The following is a 13,150-nucleotide window of genomic DNA, read 5'->3' as shown; positions in this document are numbered from 1 at the left end:
ATGGGGGAAGTGGCAGTTGAGTCTAAACATGCTGACATGGTTAGTTAAATAAAGTAAGTTTGTAAATTCAAACATAAATTACTTCAACTTTAAAAGGAAAACAGGAACACTTGAAAGAAAACACAGTTAGTGAATATAATTACTTTAGCTTTAGAGTCATACATAGTAGATGCATACTGTAAGTATTGTTATTATTTATTTAATATCCTCTTCTGGTCTTATTTTTAAAAGCAAATCATAAAAAGAAAATAGAATTGAATAAACTTTAATGTATTCACTTCTGGGACAAAACGAAATGAACCGTCATAATCCTACAGTGGGTTACAGCTGATGAATGGGTCATGTAAGCACAAAAAGACAATAATTTCAGGTCTGAAAATAACATTAGTTTTTTTCAAATCATATACAAAAATTAACTTAACATGTAATATTATTGATGAGATGCTCAACTAAGCAAAAACTGTAATTAAAATTAAATACAAATTAAAATACTTTCTGTAATCAGACAGTATTTTTACAGCTGGTAATTTATGATTATGCATAAATCACTCCAACTGAAATAAAAAACAGCAGAGAACAGAACTCTTTTTTCCTAAGCTGCTTTACAAACAATTTTGTTTTACACATTGTCAGTTTTTGTATCCTGAAATTGTTTTTTTCATCCATCCATTTCTCAACATTGCCTTAAGCAAGATTATAAAAATATATCCATTTCTGTTGAACAATCTATCGTGAACATCATTCCCTGTGTGGCTTAGGATAAAAGTAATCACTCAAAATTATATTCACAATTACAAAGTTAAGGCAGTTTAGTCAGAAAATATGTATCATAAAAAATATTGTCTCTTTCACTCTTTACACCGCAAAACGAAAATTACTACTGTTTTTAGTTAGGAATGTCCAGTTACTGTAACGAGAAGCAATAAGATCTTTCCTTTCATGCTTATTAAAACACATTCCATGCCGCATGTCGAACGTATACAGCAAGTGATGACCGGGATGTTGCTATTCCTTATACAATTGCATTCACCAAGCCCGTTTATATTTTTTAGGCTACTCCAGTTTAAACTTAATAAAGTGCACACTGGAGATTATTTATTTTCTTCAAGTATAAGGGCATTTGCCTCAACATGCCAATTTCCCAAAGCAAATAATAAGAACACCAGTGTGAAAAGACTAAATATTAGCAGCCTACAAGTAAACAATGCTGATTTAAACTAAAGAAGGAAGAAATAAATGAGGATCAAAAATAAAAACTTTTATTGCCTTTTACACCTGAATCTTTCTATAGAAAAAAGTATAGAATAGAAATTGTAATTCCCCAAATTATCTTGTTTACTACTAAGCCTATTTGCTGTTACCTTCTTGCCCTAATAACATAAATTAAAGCCAACTAATAAATTCACAACTAAATACTAGCTGGTAAGTACAGCCAATATCTTTATCCCTCTGAAGACATCTATTTCCATGTTTTAGGCACATGTTTATCATTTAAATTCAAGAGCCAAAAGAAAAAAAAGAAAAAAAAGAAAAAAAAAAAAACATAAAATGCACACTTTGCCAAAAGATCTGCGTGATTTTGGCTAGGCTTCTGTACTAGTCAAAAGTATTATGCACCCCCAAATCAGTTTGGTAGCTTCTCATAATATCAGGCCAAAACTGGTCTCACTCATCTTTAGCTCTGGCCATCTGCTTGAAGCATCTGGTAACTGGGTACAATCACCTACATCCAAAACGTGACTGCTTTCCTGCCAACTATATGCCTAGGTAACTGCCAAAACGTGCTTCACCAGCACTAACATGACAGCTGTCAAAAAGAAGCGGAATATCTACGACTACATATAAATTAAACGAACACATTACTTTCTCAACTCACAGCAGTACTTTTTTTGACATAACTGTCTGATAATGGTGACAATAGATAAGTCAGACAATGCAACATTTCTCAGGATAAAAAGTGTGACAAGGATGCCAAAGATCTAAGCATTTCGAAAAGTTATTTTTAACATTTTCATCTTTCGCTATTTCCTCTGACAACCAGAAAACATGTACACATAGCTACTGATTTAGAAACAATCAAAACAATTAATTATTACTTTGAGCAATGAGTAAAATTTTACCTAAAAATATCAGAATTATACATTCAATATGATTTCTGAAGAAGAAATAAGAAATCACACTTCAGATTCCTTTCAAAATTTTTACAACTATATAGACTAATATATTCAAGCACATAAAATTCCTATGCATAGCCTGTCACAGATTAAAATTCCTGCAAATGAGCTTGGAATGCCTGCTAAAAACTGGAACACAATTGATAAATCAGAATTGATTGGTAAAGAAACATGCCCTGTTATTATAATTTCTTAATATACCTTCACTCAGAAAGAAAGCCTACATATAATTCTGTACAGTTCATACTGGCAGAAAAAAAAAATATATATATAACTTTGTAATTAATGAAATGAAGATTTCTTTTACTGAATGCCAGCTAACAAACTTTTCATCCTCTCTTTTGCTATGCCATTTGTGAAAAGATCAGATGTGTACCCTGGCTATGAAGTATGCAATTAAGAGCTAAAAGTATATGAGAAAGATATCTGCAGACAGAGAATCTAAAATCAAAGCCTGGCACACTAATCCAGGGTGTCAATAGCAAGCTATTTTATTACAGTAATAGGAAAAGAAAAAAGTCAGGGAGAAGGTTTGAGAATATCATGGCCTCTTCCTTTTTTTTTTTCTCTCCTTTTTACCAAATCACCACCTTTTCCTGTACAAACTGTGGGCTCAGACCAGTGCCATCCTCATCCATCGCTAGCGCTCCAATGCAGCGCTGCTTCTGCTGCCAACTTTAATAATAGTGCCAATATTCCATGGTATTTCAACCAAGCCCTGTGACTGTGACTGACAAAAGTCTTGCCTCACACACAGGTGTTCCCACAGCTATTTGCCATTCTGTGGTCCATCACTGGTTAATTCACCTCAAAAGAGATTAAGGAAAAGAAGTGCTATATCACTTGCACATTTTTAAAAGGCTTTATCAATGGCTTATTCAAGTTCTTTGAAATGTTTTTCTAAAAAATGCATATGTAATACATTATCAGCTACCAAATGTAAATATTCCTCTGGCTTGCATTTTACTCTGATGAATACATAATATCTATTTTGAAGATTGTATTTAAAGATTGTTATGTTGCAATGCTTTTCAAAAGCACTGACTGACTCTTAATATGATCATTTTTGATTAATACAAGAATAGAGCTATAGTGATAAATTGTACCCATGTAATAATTCCTCTGATATCAATTAATTTACAATAACATATAATGAACAAGAGTGGACCAGACCAGACTCAATTAGTGAATGAGAAGGGGTAGCTCTCCTGAATGTAGATCTAGCTCATCACAGTATTTTTCTGAATCTACCTTGTAGATTAAAGAAACCTCAGAGTACATTATGTCCACAAGCATAAATAACTTCATGTAAACTATATAATCTTTACACTTTTGTCTTGCAGTGGTCTAAAATGGGAGAATTTATCCTCTTACTCTCATTTTACCGTTCTAAGCTTTTAGCTTTCCCCCGGGGAAATTCATTCCAAATAGTGAAAAAAATGAAAAGACATAACAAGTTCACAAAACAAATAAAATCCCACATGCTGAAATAATTATACATACACTGCAAATTGTTTCCAGGCTTAAATATAAGATGCTTTGCTGTGTGCTTTACATCCTGCACTTTTTCCTATTCAGTGCAAGTCTAAAGTTCTACAAATCAATCGTAAGAAAAAAAAAGAGAGAGAGAAGTAGACATTCAAAATTAATCAACATCCCAACAGTAAGCCCTAGTCAATCTTTTCAAACATGAACGGGAATTTTAGATCATCATTTTTAAGGTTACCAACATAAGAGTCTAAAGCTCCAACTATTATCTGATACTATCAGCTCTCAATTCCTCAAGTTGAACATCTCAGAACTGAGACTGACAAAAACACAGGCACTTCCAATAAGCTTATTCATGGTTTAACGTTATTCATGGTTTAAGAATATATTACAGTTAACAGATAATGTGTGTTTTTAATGAGAAACAGGCTTCTCCATGACCGTCTGCTCCAAAGGGTGGAATGTAAAGACTACAAAAGTGAGCAGAAACCCCTTCCATTTTCACAAAGCTTACGTAATTGCAGGCAACTGTATCAGAGTATCTAGAACAACTTCTAGGAATATTTTATTTTATTGATTCTCTCAAAACAAAAAATAAAGTTACATTATCTCTTTATGCTTTAACTGGTACTTCTTTCTCAGTCGCAAACTTTTTGTTCACATTTCAACAAAAACTCCTAGTTACATTTTTACAGAAAAAGAAAACAATTTTTTGCACCTATTCTTCAAATATGTCAAATATGACAAGTACAAATAAGTTGTTGTGTCCTTTAATCAATAGTGCCGTAATAACAAAATATCTCAAGAAAACTTTTTTCCGCTATTGATCATAGAGCAAACAAGAAAGAAGCCAGCGTCTTATAAAATCCGCAGGATAGTAAAAGTTGAAATGCAAGTCTATGTATCTCCATGACTACTTCTTTAAAAAATATCTAAGTGCTGAAACTGTAATAAAGTGAGGTATGAAATGTCGCATCCTCTTTTTTTTTTTTTTTTTTGGTTAGTGACATTTCCAGGATTTCTGTCCACAGAATTGCTCAAAGTGGTTTTAATGACAAGAATTGAGAAGTGGCTCTTTCAGATGATGTGTTTGAAAGGTAGCTTTGTACGAACAGCTGTGTTTTGAAAATGCTTGCCACCTCTAAATTGGTCCTTGTGAAGTGAACTGTTTGCCTTATTGCCAGCAGGGCACATTGCAGTGTAGCTGCTGCATTTTTAGGTTTTATCACTGTCTCTCTAACTGCTGAAGTGGAAAAGAAAGATTGCCAAAACCTGACGTGTTTCTTTTCCTTTCTGCCCACTCTGACTTGGTTCTTAGCTGTCTGTTGCTCCAGTGATGAGAAACGTTGCTCAGTTTATTCATTCCCTGAATGTCTTTTCCAGCTCAAATAATGGTGATACCCTCTTGTAAACCAATGCTTCAGCTGTCAATAGTGCTAAATGAAACAAACCTAATTAAGAATCACCAATTATTGTCTGCAGAAGAGATAATTAGCCTGCCAAGAGTCTCACACATCAAGAATGTAGGGTGTCTTTTATTTTATTTTTTTTAAAGAAAGAGGTATTACTTTAAAAGGAAGAGACGAATCATATTTCATAAGACAGTAATGTAGACTGCAAGTAATTGAAATGGACTTTCAGAAGAAATTAAAGAATTTGTTCACTAAGATCTAAACAGTTTTGGGACAGAAATTCTTATATGGGAGAACAATAATAAAACAACTACTGAATAACTATTATCACCAATAAACTTACTGAGCATAAGTTCTGTGCCTCTTGGTGGCCTCTAAATACTAAACATAAATATGCTCATCTCAGTGAATTTATTATTCGCTTTAGGTTTTCAATGACCTTCCAATTATTACAAGCTTGCATTTTGTATTTGTCATGCTTACTGATAGATTTGTAATATATAATCCAAATATAATAACAGAAGAAAACAGGACGTGTTGTAGAAAGTACAGCAAGAACGGGACTCAAAAATGACTCCCAGAAAACCTCTACTGCCAACATACTAAATTATATCTGTGTTTTTGGCATAGAATGATTTCTACAGAAAGATCCTAATAAAACAGACAGTACTGCATATTAAAACACCACCCTGCCTCTGCTGGCTAATAAAGCACACGTTATAGGCACTGTCCATGCAAACCTTTATTTTCCTGCAGGCCTCAGGTTCATTTCTTTTCCCAAAACAAAGAAATAGATTACATTGTCATTATTTCCTCTCAGCATTTCTTCACATTTCAGTATAAACTGGGCCATTTCCATAAAAACATATTATTAATCTTCAGAACAGCAGAATGTTTTTCACACACATTCTCTGTTCACTTTAATAATACATTCATATGTTAAAATAAAATATTACATGTCCTTAAATGTACATAACATACAGCAACCTCAAAGACTTGCCAAATATACTCAAGCTGGTCCAAATCATATGGCACTCAACCTGCTCCAACATATTTCTTCTGAATTGATAAAGAAAGCCTATTTGAGAAGTATGTCCACTTCCTCCTCAGCCTGGAAAGGAAACCTAAAATTCTAATCCTTGACACTTAATTCCTTGAAGTGTTTACCAATACTGTCAATTCACATTAGCAACACCTGAAAAGTTATTTATGAGTGTCAATGGAGTATCAAGCTTATCTTACAGTTTGTAAACAAATGTCATTGTGAATTTTAATACAAAAGGCAAAGACAGAAAGGGCCTAAGTGTGTGTCAAGATAGACTTCTGAGATGCTCTCTGGTTAGAGTCCGTGTACAGGCAGAAAGCTCTCTGAAGGAAATACAGCTATTAATGTGCACTGTTTCCAACGTGAAGAAAGAAGCTTTTTACTTACGTGGCTTATAACACAATGCATACTTGTGGTAAGATTTTATGCCTCAGAAAAAGTGAGTAGATGGCAAAGATCTAAAGAAAGGATATGTTTGATGGGGTGTCCTACAAGATGCTATGCCTTCAGTTCATTTGATCATTTGGGTCATGAAGAAAACCAACAACATCATAGCAGACTTCAGAGACTTACATGGCTACAGACCAGAACACAAATGTCTAACATGGCTTCTTTTATTTTTTAACCACTCCAGAAACATTCATATGTTACCACTATTTCTTGCTACTGGCGCTTCTTTTTCTTTCTATGCCAAAACACGCAAGTCAGTAATTTGACTGAATATGCCAAGACAATAGGCTCTTTATTATGTACACTTTTCTTTTTAATTCTCTTTAATAAGAAGTGAGTTTTCTTCCTAAATAACAACTTCAAAGGGGGAGAAAAAAGATAAAACCTCTGCATTATCAATCTTGTATATTTTTGTATAAAAATCTTACAGGTTTGCCTTAGAAAATCATTACTCCATCCAGTTCACTTGCCTTTGAATACACATGAATTATGTTCTTTATATTTTATAAACTTCATGTTCAAAAGTTGAATATTCATGCTCTGCAGGATTTTGAAAATGTAAACACTGAGCAAAGCCAACATAACTGAGTCTGCTTCTAGTGATAACTGTAAGAAAAAAGAAAATACTCCAAAGGAGCATAAAATATATAGAGAAATCTTACTGATAGATTCCATTTTATACGTTGTGGATCTTCACCGTTCTGCAGAGCAATGCTCTACTGGATTTGTGACAAGCTATACGTCTAAAGATATATTACTATATTAACTTCATTTATGCTATCTAGATACCACTACAATACTCTAGGCGCCACAGTCATTTTCTTTTTTCACTTGCAATAATTAATATTAGACAGCAAGAGATAGCTAAATTAATTTATAACTTTATAGTTTCTTATACTAATTATTTCCTCTTCTTGCATTTTAGGTCATCCTGTCACTCCTGCAAACACTAATCAATCATGGGATTTGAAGATAATACTACTAAATAAATGAATTGCTTAATCTCCTATGACCACCTATACATGCTTCATCTTCACAAAGCTTATCAATTTTATGCCATCAAGGACAGACTGACCTTCATTTCCACAAAATGCCTCTTACTACTGGACAAGTTGGTTGCAAAATTATCACTTATTCTCAAGAGGAAAGTCTTTGGCGTTTGTCACTTGCAAATGCAACTGTGTTCTATCTACTGACCAGGTCATACTGAATTCCAAAACAATCATTGTGGAATAGTAAGGAACCTGATACTTTTATCAACATTTGAGCTAAGATGAAGGACATGCAACTCAAAATTAATTTTCTACTTGGCCTAGTTATCACTGCACTACTACAAGTTGTAGGAAGAAAAGTAGACTGCCCAGAGTCATGTATATGCGAGATCAGACCTTGGTTCACCCCCAGGTCTGTGTATATGGAGGCACCAACAGTGGACTGTAATGATTTAGGTCTTTCTAATTTTCCAGCCAGACTGCCCGCTGACACACAGGTTCTACTTCTACAGACTAATAATATTGCAAAAATTGAACAATCAGTAGACCTGCCAGTGAATTTAACTGGTCTGGATTTATCTCAAAATAATTTATCTTCAGTGACCAGTATAAATCTTAGAAAAATACCACATCTGCTTTCAGTGTACCTTGAGGAAAACAAACTTACTGAACTCCCTGAAGAATGTCTCTCTGGACTCCACAATTTACAAGAGCTCTATATTAATCATAACCTGCTTTCTGTGATTGCACCGGGAGCTTTCAGAGGCCTCAAAAATCTTCTCAGACTTCATCTCAATTCAAATAGCCTGCAAATGATCAACAGTAAGTGGTTTGAAGCTATTCCTAATCTTGAGATTCTCATGATTGGAGAAAATCCAATAATCAGAATCGAAGATCTTAACTTTAAGCCTCTGATCAATCTGCGAAGCTTAGTTTTAGCAGGCATAAATCTCACTGAAATACCTGATAATGCTTTGGTTGGCCTTGACAATTTAGAAAGTATATCATTTTATGACAACAGATTTGTTAGAGTGCCCCACATTGCTCTTCAAAAGGTTGCAAACCTTAAATTTCTGGATTTAAATAAAAATCCCATTAACAGAATACGAAGAGGAGATTTTAGCAATATGTTGCACCTTAAAGAGTTAGGAATTAATAACATGCCTGAACTGATTTCGATAGATAGCCTCGCTGTTGATAATTTACCAGATTTAAGAAAAATAGAAGCAACCAACAACCCCCGGTTATCATATATTCATCCAAATGCATTCTGCAAACTTCCCAGGCTGGAATCTCTCATGCTCAACAGTAATGCACTGAGTGCCCTGTACCGCAGCACCATTGAGTCCTTGCCTAACCTGAAGGAAATTAGTATACACAGCAATCCCATTAGATGCGATTGTGTCATCCGCTGGATTAACATGAATAAAACAAGTATTCGCTTCATGGAACCAGAGTCACTGTTTTGTGTGGACCCTCCTGAATTCCAAGGCCAGAATGTGAGACAGATACACTTCAGGGAAATGATGGAAATCTGTCTTCCCCTGATAGCTCCTGAAAGTTTTCCATCTACTCTTGATGTAAAATCTGGCAGCCATGTTTCCTTACACTGCAGAGCAACAGCAGAACCAGAACCTGAAATCTACTGGATAACACCATCCGGACACAAACTTTTGCCTAATACCATTTCTAATAAATACTACATCCATTCTGAAGGAACACTGGACATAAGTGACATAACACAAAAAGAAAGTGGCTTATATACATGTATAGCGACAAATTTAGTAGGGGCAGACTTAAAATCAATCATGATTAAAGTGAATGGCTCTTTCCCTCAGGACAGCAATGAATCTTTGCATATTAAAATAAAAGATATAAAGTCTAATTCTGTTTTAGTTTCATGGAAAGCAAGTTCTAAAATTTTCAAGTCCAGCGTTAGATGGACAGCCTTCCTGAAAGAGAACTCTCATGCTGCACAGAGTGCTCGAATTCCATCTGACATAAAGGTCTATAATCTTACACACTTAAATCCATCGACTGAATACAAAATTTGTATAGATATTCCCACTATCTATCCACAGAATAAGAAGCAATGTGTCAATGTAACCACAAAAGGACTCGACACTGCAGTGAAAGACTATGAAAAGAACAACGTACTAGGATTCCTCGCCTGCCTTGGTGCTCTTCTGGGAATCATCTCTGTGGTGTATCTCTACAGTGGCATCTCACAAGAGATGAACTACGATGTAGGCCACAGCTATTTAAAAAATTATCTGAAGAAACAAACCTTTTCACTCAACGAGCTTTATCCTCCTCTAGTCAGTCTTTGGGACATGGGCAAAGAAAAAAGCACAGCCCTGGAAGTAAAGGCAACTGTAATAGGTGTACCAACCAATATGTCATAAATGTGTGACTGTATTAACTTAATTGCTGAAATAAAAAAGCACATGACTTCATTTGTGCTGAATAAAAAGGCCACAAGAAAAAAAAAGAAAAAGAAAAAAAAAAAAAGAAAAAAAAATTCTCTTAGAAATTATATGCCTGGACTTTGCTGGTGCCAAGAAATGGGAATATGTACTGAATCAGCATTAAGAGAAGAAACTTAACTAACTTGCTTCTAAGGGTATTCTACCAACCAAATACAATTAACTCTACTTTCTGGAACTTTCATGAGACTATTAAGTCTGGAATACAGTGCAAATAGCCAAGAACATTTTCTGTATTTTTCTTTTTTTTTATTATATAAGAGTAGTGGAACTGAGCAATACCTCCTCCTGTGCTGTAATACACACACTAGCCACGAGTTTTTGCAGTGAACAGATAAACTAGAATTGACACATGGTGTAATGAAATGGACAAGTTCTGTAGAGTAGACACAGTGAGTATGTGAAATTTTTTATGAGGAAAATACATTTTTGATTAAAATCAAAATAGTTTTTGGCTTGTTTGTTTCTAAAAAAATACTCTGGTCTGACAATAAACAAACTCATTTTAATGTCTGATTAAGCATCTCCTTACATGTTCTCCTGCTGAAATACCAATCTGAGTGCATAGGATTTTTTTAGCCTGTATAACTTCAATAAACAACAAAAAAAGTACTTTTATAAAGTATTTCCCCATAAATTTAGGAAATAATAAATGTACTTTATATGTTGCTTGTTGCAGGAGGAAAAAGAGAGAAGAAGGGTGGGAATGAGATATCAGACTGATAGGGAGATAGACTATTAGATACTGGTATCTGCAAGTTTGGGGGCTGGTTTGGTGCTCTTCCAGAAACCTGAAAACTAAAGGTAATTCTTAGACAATGTAACTCAATATTTAGTCTTTAGTCAAAAGGGTAATCCTATTATCAGTACTGCCTGAATTTTAAGTTAGTCATAGAGTGCTGCACTCAGGCAGTTCAAACAATTTAGCTGATATTAAAGTTTTTTTCTGGGTAACAACAAAAGTAAAGTCTATAAATGAAGTCTATGAACCTCCTCAGCTTTCAAGATGTAATAAGCAAATAAATGACTGATCGAAACATGATTAGTAGAAACAAAATGAAACAAAAGAGAATAATGAATACCTGGCTCCACATTTCACAAGTATATGAAACATGCTATAATTTATACTAGTAGCAAATGAAAATATACCTTACATTTTAGGAATAAATTTATTATTCTATTACCAATTGCTCAGACATGAATGATATCCTACATCTCCTGAAAAGAAAAATGTAATTGCCTTTTGTTAAAGTATCCTAGCGATTCTCTTCTCACATGGCCTTGAGTCACCTCATGCCTTTCTTTCTCCATCTCTGAAATAGTTCACTGAGGTTTTGTTTTCAGTGAAAAAAAATCTTTGGTAATCAACTAGCCAAAAAGATGCACCTTCTGTAATTAAGCATTTTGAGTGACAATCTTTATTTTTAATGACTTATTGAATAATATTATTTATCTATGCAAGGATGGATGCCTTCACTGCTATAAATTCATACGCGGTAAGAGTGCCTGTAAAGTGGGGACAGAGGAGGAAACAGCTGGAATGATAAGAATAGGGATGTACCTTGAAAGAGTTCTTGCTTTTACCAAGGGATCTGCAAAATGAAATGCAGAATGAGATTTAAACTTTTGAAAGACATTCTTCCTAACACATTCAAGATAATCTTAGCAGCCATTTATTCATGTAAGTGTATGCCAATGGCATTACAATTCTTTGTTATTCTATGTTATACTATTCTTCAAATCTTTAAATTGAAGTTTTACATGAATCTAACAGGAAAGAAAGTTTACTGATACTTGTTTCAATCAAATTCTATTCACCACAAAAACATGTTAAAGGAAAAAGCATGTTTGAGGTGCAGCCATATTTAAATCAGATTTCAGTATTGACCAATGAATGTTTGTTTCATCTTTTTATTATATGCACCTTTTTTTCGTGTATGAAATACCTGTGTTCTGTTAGCATCATGTTAGCCAGGCTGCAATCTTTTATTTTATCTGTATTTATTTATATATTTACTTTATCTGCTAAACAGGAATATCATCTTGTAGAACACATGCTTAGAATGGCACTACTCTGAATCACCTACCATACACATCAAGATATAATCTTTAATACCTACACAGAAATAGATACCCTGACATAGTCTGAAAAATCTCTGAAACCTCTCTGCTAGCCCCAGGGATGCTTTTCATGTTAAAATTCCCACAGGATTTGGGGATGAGCAGTGGGATTTTTTTTTTAATCATGTATAGGAATGGAAGGTGCTTTGGAAGCAGTAAGTCCTCTTTTTAGCCTCAATATGTTGGAGAACATTAATATACTTTACATTGTAGACTTATGGGTAAACAAAACAAAACAAAATCTCTAAACACACTTTTGTTCTTTTTTTTCTTCCCCAGTGAAGTAGTACCAAAAAAAAAAAAAATTGGAAGAACTCTCTGATACCACTCCCTAATCTCATATAGGAGAAGGGTTCTTTTCCTCCACAAGATAAAGGCCTAAACTTTCTCTGTCTTTTATTAAATTCAATTTAGTCCTTCAATAACAGTTTAAATATTATTAATATCAGAAATATTATTTTATTCTGATGTTGATAAGCGTCTTAATGTCTTATTAACACAGAGTAAATTCTTCATTTTGCGTAAATCACCAAACTCCCATTCACTGCAAAAAGAATAAACTATTTTTAGATAAAAAGAATAGACTTATTTCAGTTTATTCTAAAGTCTAGTCTTCATTATACAAAATAGCACAATGAAGTAAATCTACTAAAGCAAGAGCAAAGCACACTGCTTGTAGACCTTGATATTTCGTAATTACTCTTTCCATATACTTCTATTTTCTGTATCTTCCGAGAGAAGGAGGCAAGGAAAAATAAATGTGAGAGCCTTAAAATTCTGGAAAACACCTCTAATTGTGAGTAGAGAGACATAGTTATTCTAGGAAAATCAGGTTCAAATTAGCTCAACGACTTCATGACAGATTCCCCTTTGTTTTTAAACCTCATGAAGGAAGCAGAAATCAAATTTAGAAAATGAACTTGCAACCTTTTTGCGCAGGATGAACAGTTTACTTCATATTTACACACACATTCAGGGTAAT

At 34.0% G+C, this 13,150-nt stretch overlaps 2 protein-coding genes across 3 annotated transcripts in view; one reads left to right on the top strand and one right to left on the bottom strand.

Moving 5' to 3' along the window:
- LRRN3 (leucine rich repeat neuronal 3) overlaps positions 1 to 10,563 on the top strand; it is a 32,357-nt gene extending 21,794 nt beyond the window's left edge. Inside the window, exon 2 of the mRNA XM_010215385.2 lies at positions 7,495 to 10,563. Coding sequence (XP_010213687.2) covers positions 7,843 to 9,966 — 2,124 coding nt within the window. The 5' untranslated portion in view covers positions 7,495 to 7,842 and the 3' untranslated portion in view covers positions 9,967 to 10,563. The remainder of the gene's footprint in view (positions 1 to 7,494) is intronic.
- IMMP2L (inner mitochondrial membrane peptidase subunit 2) overlaps positions 1 to 13,150 on the bottom strand; it is a 436,842-nt gene that overhangs the window by 257,562 nt on the left and 166,130 nt on the right. The gene's annotated exons all lie outside the window — the stretch shown is intronic.

This window comes from Tinamus guttatus, unplaced genomic scaffold (assembly GCF_059628265.1).
Source record: "Tinamus guttatus ecotype Peru unplaced genomic scaffold, ASM5962826v1 Tinamus_guttatus_pri_ptg000355l, whole genome shotgun sequence".
NCBI lineage: Eukaryota > Metazoa > Chordata > Aves > Tinamiformes > Tinamidae > Tinamus > Tinamus guttatus.
This window is presented reverse-complemented; position numbering and strand designations above follow the sequence as displayed.